This window comes from Panthera uncia (genome assembly GCF_023721935.1).
Source record: "Panthera uncia isolate 11264 chromosome B2 unlocalized genomic scaffold, Puncia_PCG_1.0 HiC_scaffold_24, whole genome shotgun sequence".
NCBI lineage: Eukaryota > Metazoa > Chordata > Mammalia > Carnivora > Felidae > Panthera > Panthera uncia.
In genome coordinates, this window is record NW_026057580.1 from 20,708,534 (window position 1) to 20,725,994 (window position 17,461).

The 17,461-nt window shown below is 42.1% G+C and overlaps 1 protein-coding gene across 4 annotated transcripts in view; it reads right to left on the reverse strand.

Moving 5' to 3' along the window:
• Positions 1-8,917: 8,917 nt before the first annotated feature.
• The window catches only part of CILK1 (ciliogenesis associated kinase 1), a 58,396-nt gene continuing 49,852 nt past the window's right edge, over positions 8,918-17,461 (reverse strand). For 2 of the 4 annotated variants that reach the window (XM_049653806.1, XM_049653807.1), the window contains exons 11-14: positions 17,255-17,403; positions 15,193-15,321; positions 12,596-12,718; positions 8,918-11,381 (exon numbers count right to left, since the gene is read on the reverse strand). In XM_049653806.1, the coding sequence (XP_049509763.1) occupies positions 11,227-11,381; positions 12,596-12,718; positions 15,193-15,321; positions 17,255-17,403 (556 nt within the window). In that variant the 3' untranslated portion in view covers positions 8,918-11,226. Of the gene's footprint in view, positions 11,382-12,595; positions 12,719-15,192; positions 15,322-16,896; positions 17,404-17,461 lie in introns of those variants that run through there. The other 2 variants (XR_007462738.1, XR_007462737.1) reach the window with 2 other exon arrangements.

Below are 17,461 nucleotides of genomic sequence, written 5' to 3' on the forward strand. Positions count from 1 at the left end.
CGGTTTCCCCCATGAGGGGTTCTTGAAAGTACCTGCCTGGAGAGGCCTGTGGCACTGAACAACCACAGCAAATAACACAGATTTTATTTTTAATAGATTTCTCTGTCAGGAGCGTGGAGAATAAATTGGGACAGTGCAAAGTAGAGAGAAACCTACTAAATATCTGTGTGTATTAAAGTAGTACCATTCATTTGAAGACTATGGTTAAGAAAAGGGTGCAATATTGAGGTGTAAGATAACAGACTTAACAATCAAGTCACAGTGTTGCAGGATTTTTTTTTTTTTTTTTACCTCAAAACCCAGGATTTGTTGTTTCACCACTTCAAAGAATGAAGAGGAGGACACAAAATGAGCAGCAGGCAGAAGTTTATTAGGGTATACAATCAGAAAGCAAGAAAGTAGGAAAGCTCTCTTTACAGAGAGGGGACATTAGAAAATGAATGCCCACCAACTATAGGCAAGGATCCTTATTTTATAAGGTTCTGGTAGTGCCCTCCCTGCCCCCATCTCTTCCCCCTGTTCCTTCTCAGGTTCTACCCTTATTGGCTGGATATCTCTAGGTGCTGGGTTGTCAATTCCCTATTGGGTTGTTTTCATTGTAGATTTAGGTCTTTCGTCAAATTCCGAGGGGAAACCTGAGGGGAAGTAGGTGGGGTCTGTTACATTCTTAAGAGGAACCTTAAGCCTGAGGGGGTTTGCTGTGGTCTGACACTCCCAGCATTGTTCCAAAATATGTCTTTCCCCACCCAGGGATCTCAGGCCCTAATCCTTTCCCTCTCTGCCTATTTATCCTATCATAACAAGGAGTAGGGGAAGGAAGAGAAAAAGTCTAGAATGATGCATCCCCCCACCCTCCGCCCAAGCACACACATTTCCTTTTCCATCCTCCTCTATTTTTCATAACATTTATTGTCATCTAACATACCATGTATTTTGTTTACATATTTTATTATCTACTTGTAGACTTAATAGAGTGCAAATTATATGAGGTTAGGGATTTTCATAGTTTTAAAAAATACATTTTTGGATATCCTGCTTCTAGAATAATGCTTAGCCCAGAGTAAGTGTTTAGAGAATATGTATTGGAAAAATGATTGAATGAATGAATGAACAATGCTTTGGTTTCTGCTCCATAAAGAGTAGAGGAGGACAAGGCTCGGGGAAAATAATGAGGTGATTTGTCTTTCATTTCTCTAAGCCATTCAACTGAAAATGTCCATTAGACACTTGAATCAGCCAGCAAAGACTCAGACAAGAGGACTGAGATGGGTCCAGCTGGCAGCAAAAGGATGAGCTTATCCAGAGAAAGTATATAAAGAAGATAAGCAAGTCAAGAACAGCTGAGCACCAGAAGAGTCAGAATAGTCACTCACAAATAAGACTAATAGTGTATGTTCAATTTCACCTTTCTAATTCTGACTTAACACAGACATGACTCAGTTTAACATAGGTAGGAAGTCATATTTTCCAACCCTGCTGAAAATAATCATTCTTTATTCATTTTTTTAACCCATCTTTCTGTAAGAATTCACTTTAACTGAACTAGACAGGACAAGTATTATTCAACTTTGTTGATAAACCAAACATTTATCTCCATTTCCTTATTTCTAATGAGTTGAAACATACTAAAGTGCTGATAGTTTAATGGGTTTTTTTTTCTAACCTACAAAATGACAACTTCATAAGTCCAACCTAACACAATAGGGATAACAGTATCCTAACATTCTTATTTGCCTGAATGAGAAACTAAAGCAGTATCATAAGACTCTGATGACACAGGCTGGTGGAGAAATAAAGAGTCCTGTTATAGTAATTCTGCCACTCTACAGCAGGTGACTTTAAGTCATTTTATTACTTGGAAGCCTCCGAAATTGTTCTATTCTTAGAGACCCTTGGAGTCGCTCTCATTCTGGGAAAGTCTTAAACATAGTAGATAGTGTGGTGGTAGATAGTAGAATCTACCTACCTGATTTGTTTTCAGTGCCCGGGGAAATCCTCAGCCCTCAACCCTTTGCCCACCCACTCAGTTGCAGGTTAAAAAAAGTGCCTCAACAAAAATCCCTGAGCTTTAAAATAATAGAGCTTTAAATCTCAGTTTAAGAGAAGGTTTATATGTAAAACACTCCAGGAGGAGGGAAACAATTGGCTTACATTCAGCCTTAGCTGTAAATGACTGATACCAAGACCCTGTCCTGACAGACAGCAAGGTAGTTTGTCAATTTTGTTCATCTTTTCAAACAACCAACTCCTAGTTTGGTTAATATTTTCTATCGTTTTTTATTTTATTTCATTTATTTCTGCCCTACTCTTTATTATCTCCTTTCTTCTGCTAACTTTGGGCTCAGTTTGCTTTTGCTCTTCTTTTTCTAGTTCCTGATGGCATAAAGTTAAATTGTTAGGGATTTTCTTGCATCTTAATATGGGCATTAATTGCTGTGAACTCCCCACTTAGAACCGTTAATACTGCATCCCACAGGTTCTAGTATGCTGGTTTTCATTTGCATTTGTCTCAAGAATCTTTTTTATCTCTCCTTTAATTTCTCCTTTGATCCATTAGTTGTTTAGGAGAGTGTTGTTTATTTTTCATGTGTTCTTGAATTTTCCAGTTTTGCTCTTGTTGTCGGTTTCTAGTTTCATGCCACTGTGGTCAGAGAAGATACTTGGTGTGATTTCAGTCTGCTTAAATTTGCTAAGACTTCTTGTTTGGTGGCCTCACATATGGTCTATCCTAGAAAATGTTCCATGTGCACTTGAGAAGAATGTGTATTCTGCTGTTGTTGGATAGAACATTCTGTATATGACTATTTGGTCTATAGTAGTATTCAAATCCACTGTTTCCTTATTGATTCTCTGTCTGGATAATCTACTCATTGTTGAGAGTGGTGTATTAAAGTCCCCAACTATTATTGTATACTGTTTATTTCTCTTTTTACCTTTGTTAGTGATAGGAAAAGATAGGATAAAATAGGCAGAGAGGGAAAGGATAGGGCCTGAGGTCCCTGGGTGGGGAAAAAAAACCTATTTTGGAACAATGCTGGGAATGTCAGACCACAGCAAACCCCCTCAAGCATAAGGTTCCTCTTAAGAATGTAACAGACCCACCCACTTCCCCTCAGGTTTCCCTCAGGAATTTGACAAAAGACCTAAGTATGGCATAGACCACCAATGGAAATGAGCCAATCAGGAATGGACAACCCAGCACCTAGAACTATAAGGTCAATAAGGGTGGAACCTGAGAAGGAACAAGGGGGAGGGATGGGGGGTGGGGCACGACCAGAACCTTATAAAACAAGGACCCTAGCTTATTGTCAGCAGGCATTCACTTTCTAGTGTCCCCTCTCTGTAAAGAGAACTTTCCTACTATTCTTACTTTCTAATTTATACTCTAATAAACTTTTGCCTGCTGCTCATTTTGTGTCCACCTCTTCATTCTTCGAAGTGGCAAGACAATGAATCCAGGGTATTGTGGTAAAGAATCGTGCAACATTAGTTTTTGCCTTATATATTTAGGTGTTCCTATGCTGGGTGCATAAATATTTACATTTGTTATATCTTCTTGATGTATTGACCCCTTTATTATTATATAATGACCTTTTTTCTCTTTTTACCATTTTTAGTTCAAGGTCCATTTTGTCTGATATAAGTGTAGCTACCTCTGATTTTTGTCATTTATTGTTGTTACCATTCACTTGGAATGTCTTTTTCCATCCCTTCACTCTCAGCCTCTGTGTGTCTTTAAGGCTGAAGTAAGTCTATTGCAGGCAGCGTATTATTGAATTGGGGTGTGTGTGTGTGTGTGTGTGTGTGTGTGTGTGTTTACCCATTCAGTCATGCTATGTCTCCTTTAACTGGAGAATTTATCCCCTCTACAGTAAAGTAGCTATTGATAGTTAAGGACTTACTAATTGCCATTTTGTTCATTGTTTTCAGATTGTTTTATAGATCCATTATTCCTTGTTTCTTATCCTGCTGTCTGTTTTTGTGCTTTGATGTCTTTGGTATCAGTATGTTTTGACTTCTTTATCTTTTTCTTTTGTGGAATGACAGCAGGATTTTCCCTTGTGGTTACCAGGAAGCTTACACAAACTGGTAACTTACATATCTTAAGCCGATAACAGCTAACCAATAGAATTCTTTTTTTCCTGAGTTTATTTATTTATTTGGAGAGAGAAAGAGGAGAGAGAATCCCAAGCCAACTCTGTGAGGTCAGCCCAGAGCCTGACGCAGAGCTCAACCTCACAGTTCGAACTGTGAGATCATAACCTTAGCTGAAATCAAGAGTTGGGTGCTTATCTAATTAATAGATATTATCTATTATCTAATTAATAGAATCTTTAAGCTTTACACTAGTACTTTTCTCCCCCCTTCACATTTTAGGTTATTGTTGTTCCAATTTACATGTTTTTTTATATTGTGCGACTAATAGCAGATTATTGCAGTTACGGTTATTTTGATTACATTTGTTTTTGTTTTTAACTTTTAAACTAGAGATTTATGTGAATTATGCATCACTATGATTATATAGCAGAATCTAACTATGACTACATATTTATCATTACCAGTGAGATTTATGCTATCTTTTCATGTTTTTATGATGTTAATTAGGGTTCTTTTACTTTCACTCAAAGAAATCTTAGCTTCCTTCATAAGGCAGGTCTGATGATAATGAATCCCTCTGCTTTAGTTTGTTCGGCGAAGTCTTTATCCCCCCCTTCATTTCCAAAGGACAGCTTCCCTAAGTAGAGAATTTGGGGCTGACAGTTATTTTCTTCCAATATTTTGGATATGTCATCTCATTCTCTCCTAGCCTGAAGAATTTCTATTGAGAAATCCACCAGTAGTCTTATCAGGGTTCTCTCATATGTAACCTCTCTTTAATTCTTTGTCTTTAACTTTTGACAATTTAATTATAATGTGTCTTGGTGTAGCCCTTTTTGGGTTTAACCTATTTAGAGTCTTTTGGTCTTAATGGATCTGGATGTCTACTTCTCTCCCCAGGTTTGGGAAGTTTCCAGCATTATTGCTTTAAATATACTTTCTGTCCCTTTCTCTTTCTCTTCTCCTTCTAGAAATCCCATAGTATGAATACTGTTTCATAGTGTGTCCCATAACTCATGGTGTCCCATAATCCTGGTAGGCTTTCTTCACTCTTTCATTCTTTTTTTCCTTTTGCTCCTCTGACTGGGTTATTTCCAGTGTTTCATCCTCCAGGTCGCTGATTCTTCTACATGGTCAAGTCTACTTTTGAAACTGATGAATTCTTCAGTTCAGTTATTGTATTTTTCAACTCTAGGATTTCTAGGGTTTGGTGGGGTTTTTTTGTGGGTTTTCTTTTTTTTCTTTTTTTTTTTTTGATGGTTGCTATTTCCTTGTTGAACTTCTCATTATTTTTCATGTATTGTTTTCCTAATTTCGTTTAGTTGTCTGTGTTTTCTTAGAGTTCACTAAAATTTCTTAAGAGTATTATTCTGAATTCTTCATCGGACAGTTCATAGTTTTCCATTTCCTTAGGGTCAGTACTCGAAGCTTTATTAGTTTCCTTTGGTGGTTTCATATTTACTTGACTTTTTTGGGACCCTTGATTCCTTACATTGGTATCTGTGTATTTGAGTAATGGGGCTCCTCTTCCAGACTTTATAGATTTTCCTTAGGAGAGACAGTTCTTCACCAGTCAGCTCAGTTTGGGTTTCTGGGTGTATCTGCTGGTAATGTCTTTGGACAGAAGAGGCCTACTATTATGGTCTATTTTTGGGTGAGGCAACTGTTCAAGTTCTGAGGATGGGGATGGGAGAATGTGCCACTGGCTGTGAACAGTTGGCTAGGACTGCTGGCTTGGTTCCCTCCCTAAGTGAGGCTGTAGGATGGGCTCCGCAGTTGCCTGACTTCTCTGGTGAGGCTTGCTAGATGGTCAGGACTGGGGACTATATTCAGTAATAGATGTGTCTATGAATTAACTTCCTTGCCTTAGCAGGATAGCAGGACAGAACCAGGATCTATATCTCATTGTTTGCGGACCCAAATCAAGCCAGAATGTGCACTGAATTTTGTGGTTAAGTAAGGCCATTGGTTTTGTTCTGCAGATGCAGAAAACCATGGCTGTGCTCTGTGCTCAAGTGTCACCATATGTGGGACTGTTGAATGGGCGACACAGTTCTCCGTATGTGCTCTGGTTATGTTCCCTCATTGGATACCCTGAAGCCTGTATTCAGTGATGAGCAGAACTATGAATCAGATTCCCTGCCTGGGTACAGCAAGGAGAAGCACATCTAAAGCTGGTAAAGCTCAGGGTGCCTGGGTGGCTCAGTCAGTTGAGCGGCCGACTTCGGCTCAGGTCATGATCTTGCGGTCCGTGAGTTCAAGCCCCGCCTCGGGCTCTGTGCAGACAGCTCAGAGGCTGGAGCCTGTTTCAGATTCTGTGTCTCCCTCTCTCTGCCCCTCCCCTGTTCATGCTCTGTCTCTCCCTGTCTCAAAAATAAATAAAAACATTAAAAAACAAATAAAGCTGGTAAAGCTCTTTATTGTCGTCTTAATTCAAGCCCACCCACACCCCAGTTCCCTGACCAAACAGGTCCACTGGCTTTGCTCTGCAAACTGTAGGCTCTGTCTGCTTCTAGGCTTGTGTACTGCTGGCTTCCAGGTGTTTTTGCCAGCCCTTATGGTCAGATGGGGCCAGAAGACACTCTCTACAGCTAGTAGGGCCAGGTCTCAGCTCTCGTGCCTGGGTGGGAGGGGGAGGGACTGCTCCAGGCTACAATTTCCCCAAACTGGCTCTCAGGTTAGGAGGAGCCAGGAGCTACCCTCAGCCTTGGCTGTGAATCAATCCCCCTGCCTGTGCTAGCATAATACTCTGCACCTGATACTGGCTTTGCTCTTGTAGGGGATCAGCTCTATTCAGCCACCTCTTAGCTTGGATGCTGCTGGGCCACACAGCCTCCAAGAGTCATTGCCAGCCCTCCTGGGCAGATGGCGCTGGGAGATGGTCCACAGCAGATAGGGCTGTGATTCAGCTTCTTGCCTGGGCATGGACCAGCTGAGCTCAGTGTCAGTTGAGCTCCACTGGTTAGCAGTGTTCTGATGGGAGGGGCACGCTCTGGGATTCAGCAATTCATGTTTTGTAAACCACGTTCTTAAAAAATTCTTTCAAGGATTCAAAGAGTGTTTGGGAAATGAATTCCCAGTGGAATCTGGTACGTAATTCACAAAGTGATGAGTTTCTCTGGAAGGTTTATATTGTACATAGGAGTATGCTGTGAAAAGCTAAAATCATACAAGGTAAATATTAATCATGCTGAATGACAAAATCGGCAACAAGAAATTGTTCCCACCTCCTTTTTATATATATATATATATATTCCTACTCACTAACTTGCTAAATGCTAAATTTAAAAAAGTCTCCAAAAAAATAAATACAAAAATGAAAGTCTCCAGATTGCAGGATAACTCTGCACACTGCTGCTCTAAGCGTATGCTTCCAATTTCATGGCAGGAACACTGCGCTAAGCATTAAGGAGAAGTTATAAAATGTCAAAATTCCACATTAGGAAACACTTATCTTTTTTTTTTTTTTTTTTTTTTCAATTTTAGAAGCCGGGGAGGGGTAGAGAGAGAGCAAGAGAGAGAATCCCAAGCAGGCTCCAAGCTCCGTGCAGAGCCCGATTTGGGGCTCAATCTCCTGACCCTGGGATCATGACCTGAGCCAAAATCAAGAGTGGGACGCTCAAATGACTGAGCCACCCAGGCGCCCCCTAATGTTATCCTTTGATGGAAGAATAACGAAAATAAAAACAGAACAATCATTTTTTTTTTCTTAAACTGTAACTTTATTTGGAGAATTTTCCTTACATAAAGTTAACATTTTTAAACACTTTAGGACAAACTATTCAAAAAGCAACATTTTATTTCGGAAGGGGCTTGTTTCAGTGGTTTTCTGTCCTTCTATCTTCTCATCATTATGAATATTTGCTTTATAAATAAATATATTCTCAGTGATTCCCTTGTAATCAAATCAGGTGACTAAACTGCTATCAGTACTAAGATATCTGAGATCAGAAGACTGTTTGGGTCATCTCAAATTCACATTAGCACAGTGTCCATAAGAAACTGATAATACAGATTAATGCGATGCTTGCCTCCAGTTTGTCTTCTGAATGGTTTCCATGAGAAGGTCCTCACAATAAGTTATATAAAATACAGTACTTTGGTTGGATATTGTAAAAATCATTCTAAAAATTAACCACATATATTAAACAAACAATTTGCTACAGTATGCTTTAAATGATATAAAATAATTAGCATGTCAAACATTTTCTTATAAACATATTGCTTTTGGTCATACACTGAGCTGGAACATACAGGCTGCACTCTTTTTCTCTCCTAAATGGCACAAAACAATGGCTTGATGGTAGGGAAATGCTACTTCATGAGAAAAGGTGGTGCCCATGAACTCTAGTGGTACTGGTGTTTGTACTTAGGCATTACCTTGATTTTATTCAATTTTTGATAACGTCAGAAGATGACACAGTGTTAATTTGTTAGAAGTGTATAGTCCTTTAGGCTTTATATATGAGATGTGTCTAAAAAACTGTTTGAAAATCAATTTTATTCCTACTTAAACCCTATCATACATAAGCTGGGTGAGTGCTTAGTGATTAATGGAATTTTATTGTCAGATGAACAATCATACCAAGATTAGTTTTTATGCCCAGGAAGCTTGCCTTGCAGTTTACACATGTACCCCTTGGCATACCACCATCACTGGACCTTTGGGCTTGGAGTGAGAGCTGTCCTTGTACCATTTCCTAACATCCCAAAAAGCTTTCTGACTGGAAATGAGGTATAGTCACGAATAGGTACAGTGAAAAAAAATAGATGTACCAGGTAGCATGTGATTTTCACTTACCAAAAAATGGTCACTATTCCCTTTTATAGTAAACAGCTTGTATACACATCTGCCCTTTATCCATTTCAGGGGGAAAAAAAGAGAACTTCCTAGGATTTTGCTAGTTCTTTAGAATTCACATTGCTTTTTCAGTCTTCTGTTTTTCTAAACCGCACATCTGCTGCTCAACTTTCGCGTGGATAAACATGTTCAGCTTCCTAAGAGGAGTTGTTTACTCACAAATAAAGGAAAACGTAAGAGGATGAAAACGGAGATATTTTCTGAGTTTGGGCCCACAAAAGTATTAGAAAAACAAATTTATAATGTGTAACAACCAGGTAACTAGGTTTTTTAATTTAAAAAATGTAATGACCTCAACATAAGCTAGAGGGCCACACATATGATATTCACAATCCATTAGCTTCTCTAAGAGGTATGTACAATTTAAAACCAGCTTTCCAGCAAGCTGGGTCAGGTTACAGATTCACTTACTTTTTATACATAATACAGAAAGGGAAAATAAATATTAATTGCAGTAAAGGACTCATCTCTGAAAACACACTTTCTGTTGCTTTAGATAATGAATTGAGCATATAATACAGAAGTGAGTTCAGCTTCAAGTTGTGCTTACATATACATATTTGTTTTCTGAAGCTTTGCTGCCAGTTTGTGAACAGAAAATATTACCTACCAAATCCACATCCATCATGTGCTTTTCTTGTGCCCCTAGGGATCATAGTGCTTGGTCAAGTACATTTTTGAGCCAGATTCTCCAAAGCAAAAATTACTCCGTGATTTAGATTAGGGCTCTTCGGGAGCCATGGCAATTTGTTCAGGCTGCAACACGTTACTAATACGTCAAAGCAGTCATTTACCAACTTATTGGGTTGAATCAAATCAAAGTGCCAATATTCACTGCAATGTATCTTTTTAACCTACAGAAATGACAACTTCATGTGGCTCAATTTGCTATACGTTGGAACCTGGAACCAAATAAGAGTAGCTTGGCAGAATGTGAGTCAATGTGCTATTGAGTTTGTATCTTGTTCACTGGCGAAGACCTTCCCTCCTGCCTTTCAGGTAACCATGGGTGGAGGCACAATGCCCTACAGAGATGGATGAAGAGTGGACCTTTTGTCTTTTTCTGTCTCCAAACTAGCTTTGTCATTTTCAAAATTGCTGTAAACATTCCTCTCAATGGAACAGCCTCTGCCCAACAAATAGAGTTCCCACTGTGTGAAGAAGCTACACAAGGGTTAAGAGTTCAAATGTGGCACGCTATGGACACTAACATCATGGTAACCGTGACTTCCCAGGTAAGTTCCTGCTCCCCAACGTGCCCTGAGAGTTTAGCTAGGACAGAAGATTATTCATTGTTTGTTCCTAGCCAGGCCTGGAGAACTAAGCTGAATGCAAAATCTGATCACTTATTATAATAAAAAACCCTTCTGCTGCTTTGAAACTTAGCTTTTTGGTCGTGCATCCTGGCAGGGATCTAAGTTTAACTGACTGTGTTAACCTTTATGTTAAAAACCTGTTGGCCTGAAAAGCTTCCCTTCTGTGGGAACTTACACAGTTTGATTTCAAAAATAGAAGAAAAATAGAATATGACGGCCTAGCGTGGTAAAGCTCGGTTTCATTCGCTTATCTCCAACCACCATAAAGCGTTGTTGTAAACATTTCAAAAAATATTTACTTAAGAGTTCTTTCATTTGGGAAACACAAAATGAAATGAACTGCATAATGGTACTTTCAGAACAGCACAGTGGTATCAAAAAAGTCAAACGAATAACATGATATTGAGAAAAGCAGAAGATCATTTCTCTAGGGCTGACACTGGTCCAAGAGAGCCTGAAGTGCCAATGTGCCACATTTAAAATTTAACCACTTCACAAATATCTGCACGCATTGAGTAAATAACCCTCTATCATGTAGCCTTAAATTGCACCCCTGTTGCAATACTGCATCAATATTATTAAATTTTTAAAAATCTGTATAAAATATTATCTGGAACCCCAAAGGAAAGTCAATTAATTTTTAAAAAGTTCATTACAAAGTTGACTGTATAAAATGCTAAAACATAATCCATATATACAAAATGCCGCTGTTTAAGAAAATAATGGGACCCAGTTTTAGAATAAAATAATTTTGTACAAAAAAAGGGTACTGCGTTCAAATCAATATTTAAAAAAAATTTTTTTAAAGAATATTGAAATGTCTTCATTCAGAAGAACAACTATAAAGTGTTGGTTTGCTTTTACACCATCCGCAAGCTTCTTGCCAGCAGAACACCAGTTGGTGGAGGGACCGTGTCCTGCTTTCCTGCACCCCCAGAAGCTTCGGCACAGTCATCGCCGAGACGCGTACTTAGAAGCCCAGTCCGTCCGGCCATGCACTGGCTGGGCAGCCGGAGGCCGGGGCATCAACCCGGGAGTGCTTCTAGGCTGGGTGTGGAAAAAAGGTCGCCCAGGATGAGGTCTCACGGCCTTCAGGGAAGAATAGCCTGCAATAGAGAGGAAGGCAGGTCTGACTGATGTGGGGACTCATGCAAACAAAGCAAGTAAGTGCATCTTGGCGACAAAATACCGGAAAATGAGAGTTCAAGAGAAGCACTGGCCTGCGTCTTACAGTCTTCCCTCTCTCAGTCAAGGACGACAACACTCTATAGTTGTCAAGCCAAAAATACTGGTGTCAATCCTGACCCCTCCCTTTTTTTCACATCCCACTTGTCATTGGTCAGCAAATGCTCCTGGCTCTACCTTCCATATGTACTCCGAGCCAGACCAGCTCAGCTCCTAGCACTCTGGCCCACCATTCCTTGCCTGGATCATGGCAGCAGCCGGTTTGCTTCCCTGCTTCCAAACTTGTTTCCCACTTTCAGTCTAGTGACAGCCAGCACTGCAGTGAGGCTGGAAGATGGAAGTCCGATCATCCCACGCCTCTGCTCGAGACCCTCCAGTGGCAATTCCATGTCATTCACGGTGAATGACAGAACGCTTACGGTAGCCTGCAGGGCCTCATACCACCCGGTCTCCTGTCACCCCTCTCTCTTGCTCACTCTCCTCCATCATTCATGTCACCCCTGTCCTCTGCCTCCTTGCTCTTGCTTGAACAGGCCTGGGCTCTCCTGCCTCCAGGCCCGTGCACTAGGAACCCCGTGCTGGGGACAGTCTCACCCTCACTGACTGGGTGGCTCACTCACCTCTTTCACACCTTCACTCCACATCTCCTTGCGGTGAGGTCTTCTTTGGGCTATGCTCTTTAAAAAATACAGACTCCAGAGGTGCCAGGGTGGCTCAGCTGGTTGAGAGTCTGACTCTTGATTTTGGCTCAGGTCATGATCCCAGGGTCGTGGATTGAGCCCCTGAGTATAGAGTCTGCTTAACATTCTCTCTCTCTCCTCTGTCTCTGTCTCTCTCCCCCCCTCTGCCCCTCTCCCCGGCTCATGTTCTCTCTCCAAAAAAAAAAAAAAAAAAAAAATGCACACTCCAACCTCCACATTCCCTATACCCTGCCTAACTTTATTTTTCTCCCTAGCATTGGTGAGCATCTGATTCGGTTGTTTGTAGAGTGCAAGTTCATGGGACAGGGCATCCTGTCTGTCTCCTTCACTGGTGGATCCTGGCACCATGGCAGCAGACACCGGGCCTGGCACAAAGCAGCTACTCCATAACCACCTGCTGCATTGAGTCATGAATGATCTGAAATAGAACTTACCAGGGGAAGGGTCTGGAATAGGTGCCAAGTGTACCCTCTGCATAGCAGAACCAACTTCTTTTTTTAGAAAGGAGGGGATATAGTTTCCAGTCAGTCCACTAGAACTTGTAGAGCAGGAACCAACTGATACACAAAAGCAAAAGCTCATTACTACACAAAGACACGTGCATGTAACATCAACAGGGTTAAACAGGTGCGGAACAATACAGAACTGGGACCTTACTTTTACAGGGGAAGTATGATAAGAACAGTGAATTCCGAGCAGAGCACTCCTCCACAGCACACTGTTGGAAAGACTGGGGAGAGGGACAGCAAAGACAGTGCCTCTCCTATAGCCTGCACCCACACCAAGTCCAGTTGGTTGGCTGGTCGGTTAAGAAAAAGGAAATGCAAAGTTTTCTTTCTCTTTTGGGATAATAAGTTTAGCCTGTTCTGAAATCTGTGTTTTTTTCATTCCATAACACAGAACAGTTATCCTTCCTCAGTATATACAAATTCTAGAATACAGCTAAGCGATAATTAATTTAGCCAGCCTCTTACTGATCGGCACACAGATTGTCTTAATTATTTAGCAATTACAAGTAATTCTACACTAAACGTTATTGTCTGTAATCAGAAAAGTTAATGATTATTACATTATATTAAATATATTCACTTCTTGGGGCGCCTGGGTGGCGCAGTCGGTTAAGCGTCCGACTTCAGCCAGGTCACGATCTCGCGGTCCGTGAGTTCGAGCCCCGCGTCAGGCTCTGGGCTGATGGCTCGGAGCCTGGAGCCTGTTTCCGATTCTGTGTCTCCCTCTCTCTCTGCCCCTCCCCCGTTCATGCTCTGTCTCTCTCTGTCCCAAAAATAAATTAAAAAACGTTGAAAAAAATTAAAAAAAAAAAAAAAAAATAAATATATTCACTTCTTATGGTGCTTTTCTATTGAGACTGCTTTAACGGCTGGAACTGTATGCTACTTATCTTAGTTATTCTAGGAGCTCAACAGGATGCTTTATAGATAGCCAGTAATCAATACACATCAGATGGATGAATGGATATCTAGAAGCCTTATCACTAAGACTTAAGGTACACACAGAACAATGACAAATGTTATTATGGGCCATTATACAAATGGGAGTTATAGCCAGTAGGAAAAGAGGGAATTTGTGGTAGAGTTGCTGTGTGTCTTCACAACTCAGTGTTCCTAGCAACTGCTTAGTTAAGCCAGAGTGGCAATGCAGGTGTGAGGAGTTGTATTATGCTAGAGCACATTTTGCATTTTTGGTGAATAGATATGGAAAAAAAAAAAGTGGGAAGAGAATTTGAACAGGTCCCAAAAGGGAAAAAGCGTATAGCCAATAAACACAAGAGAAGATGCTCAACTTCATTAGTACACGAGGCATGCAAGTTTACGCCACAAGATGCCATTTCACGCCCATCACATCAGCACACATTTTGCAATCTTGACAGTACCAAGTGGCATCAAGGATACAGCACAACTCCCAGACCCTGCTGGAGAGCAATTTGGCAACATCTGTAAAGTCAAAGATGAGCACACCCTTTAACTGAACATGTTTACATTTATACCCAGAGGAACCTTCACACAGGTGCACAACAATGGGGTCCAACAAGGTTCCTTCGGCGCTCTAATAGCAAAGATTGTTCACAGTTTACACACTCATCAAGAAGGAAAGAGTAAATAAATTATGATCCAGTAAAAGTAATAAAATCATGGTGTGGCACAGTTATATATATTATATATGTTATACAGTATATAATGTTATGTATCTTACATATATGTGTGATTGCTACATCACAATATACATCCAGAATTATGTTCACATTAATTTTTGAACATGCAAAAACATACTATGTATTTCATGTATCTTTTAAAAATGCATAGAAACAATTAACACCCAAATCAGGAGAGGGGAAGAGAGAAAGGGTAAGAAGGCCTAGAGAGTGGGCTTCGTGTGTATTTGCCAACTTTGATTCCTTGAGTTGGTGGGGAGTATGTGGAGGTTGATGCATCATTTTGTTCTTTTTTGGGTTTCTCAAAATAAATGAACACATAACGGATAAAGCCAGGAGAAGTGATGCCCAGATGTTTACCTGACAATGTGGAAAGGGAAGCAGCATGTGGCAGGGTTGCCTGAGTGAGAGAAAATGACTTGGTGGACTGGTCTGCTGGGAACGGGGTTAGCCAGCCTGGAAGGCTTATGAAATTCACTTACTCATTTAAAAAAAAAATGAGGATGGCCTTCTGAGCTGTCTACCTTCCAACCAGAAGGGGCTGGGGGGCTCTGGGTCATCACAGGGAGGGGACGAGCTGGATCAAGGCGGATGGGGCTGAGGTGGATGGCCAGCAGGGCAGGGCCTCGGGAAGTCAGACGAGCCCCCCCCCCCCCCCCCTCCTGAAGGCAGACCCTGAAGCAGCTGGCTGGGTCCCCAGAGCCTGCTGCCAAGAAAGAGACAGGATTAAAGGCCTGGAAAAGGGGCCCTGGGTTTCCACACCAGAAAACTTTCGTTTCCACAGCTTGTCTCTCTGTACCCGCCCTGCCACATTCAGAGAATTTGCCTCTTGTCATTTAGGAAGTAATAATCACTACTCACCTGAATTTATTTTGCTGATTACCGATACTGTCCCTGAAGATTTTCCAGACAAACCAGAACTAGACCATGGGTTAGATGGAATGAAATCCTTGCCTGGATTTGGAAGTATGCCATTTCTTATATTTATTCCTAGAGGGGAAGAAATGATTTTCAAATGCAAAAAAAGTACATCTTAAATCTTGCACCAGATTTTGTGACGAAGTTCCCACAGAACCCAATTTGTCCAAACTTCCTGTGGTTCAACAATTGGAGCAAGAACCGACCAGGCTGTTTTCTGATAGATGGCAGAGGAAAGATGCAATCCTTGGGTTTAGCATCCTGTCTCACTGGTGGGCAGCCTGAGAGAGGTCTCCTAAGCTTCTCCCGACAGGCGTGTCTCACGTCTCCTGTCCTGGCCTGTCTCGTGCTGTCCTGACATCCTTACCTGTACCCCTTCAAGGGCCACTGCCTTTCTGTCACCTTCCCAAGGTTTTTTTCCACCCCCTTCCACCCCACCAGCTCTGCAGCCCCTGCTCTCCTCTCTGTATCCAGTCCCCCAGATCCATCTTTTCCCCTGACCTGGACCATTAGTGCCATCAAGTGCTGGTGACTCGGGTCTGCACCGGTGACCCTCACTGACTCCCTCGTTTCCAAGGCTGCCTTGACCTTAATCAATCACCTCAACTTTAAGCCAAACCACCCACTAGACCGCCCACTTTCCCATTTATGTCAAGCACTGCAGCTATTTTTCAGAACTGAAAGACTGAATTCATCTTTTATCCTCTTTCCTCTCCTAGAGCCAAAAAGAAATAACTCTCTAATTCCCTCCCTGCTCCCTTGGGCCTGCGGTCACTGTAGCTTGAGTCTTTGCACCTGACACCTGGACCACTGCTAGACCCTGCCACCTGCTCTCTCTTCTTCCAGGTCATCCTGGGAGGCCAACCAAGGGTGAGGAGTCAACACATCAGCAGGGCCTGCCGTTCCCACCTCTTGTCCCTGGGACCCACAGTCCCAGCTCCGAGTCACCATGCCCCTCACCTGCATGAGAGCTATGGCCTGCCCTCATCCACTCAGCACACAGATAGACATAAACCCAGCATGCTCCCCAACTAAAACCCTTTGACAGCTTCTTGCTGCTTATGAAATAAATTCCAAATGTCTTACAAGACTCCCAAAGATGCCTCATGCCTCACACTATCACCCCCTTACAATGCTCTGGCCACACTGGCCTCTCTGCCCTTCCCCTCACAAGCCACGCCCTTTCTTGCCTCCCCGGACTTTGCACTTGCTGCTTCCTCTGCCTGGATTGTTCTGCTCATTTTTTCTTCCCCATTCTTTGGGGCCCAGTTGCTCAGAGAGGCCCTTCCTGAGCCCTCTATCTACAGTTGTGCCTCCTCCCTGCCTTATATCACTCTTAATGTGACTTATCACCACCTGAACTACTGGTTGTCTACTTGTTTAGGGTCTGTCTCCCCCCCACTAGGATACAACCTACATGGGGGCGAAAGTATTGTCTGCAGGGCTGCTGTATGCAGTCACTGCATGGACTGTGATACCACTGCAGACTGTGGTCCCCGTAATTTCCTGAGTGCCTAGCACACATCAGGTTCTCAGCACGTATTTACTGACAGAATGAACTTATGAATGAACGGTAGGCTGTAAGCTTGGAATCTGGAGAATCTGGAGAGGCTCGGGCACCCATCAAACTATAGCATTTATGCTTACCCCCTGTAATACCGCCAGAGAGTGTGACTGAGCTCTTACTCTGGTCTCCTGAGAGCACACAGGGCTGCAAATTTTTCCTAAACCTGGTCTGCTGCCGGGGCTTCGGGCATGCCGCCTGGCTCTCGCCAGTTCCTTGCTCCCAGGGGCTGGACCCAGTTTCCACTACATTTTTTTATCTTAGGCAACTCTAGAACATAAAAACGTGAGGCCTCAGCAAGTATTTTTATGATGTTCCCACCAGTTCCGAGGTTCTAGAAGCCCCTAAGCACTTGCCTTCCAAAACAGAATCTTTGTGAATATGACTCCAGGCAAATGGTTCGTTAGCAATGACAAGAGCAAAGGCAAGTATTTCCGTTACCGGGCAAGTATCGGGAGTGCTTCAAGTAGTGCTGCTTGGCCGCGGACCTCAGGGTCGGGGTGTCTCGCCTCTGATAAGAGGTCTGGGTGGGGGCGCTATTTCCTGTACCGATGGGCTCAGAGGGCTTCAGGTCCAAAACACTCTCAAATCTGAAGCAAGGGAAGGTGACTTAGGTCAGCATGAGATCGACAGCATCATCAGAAAGGC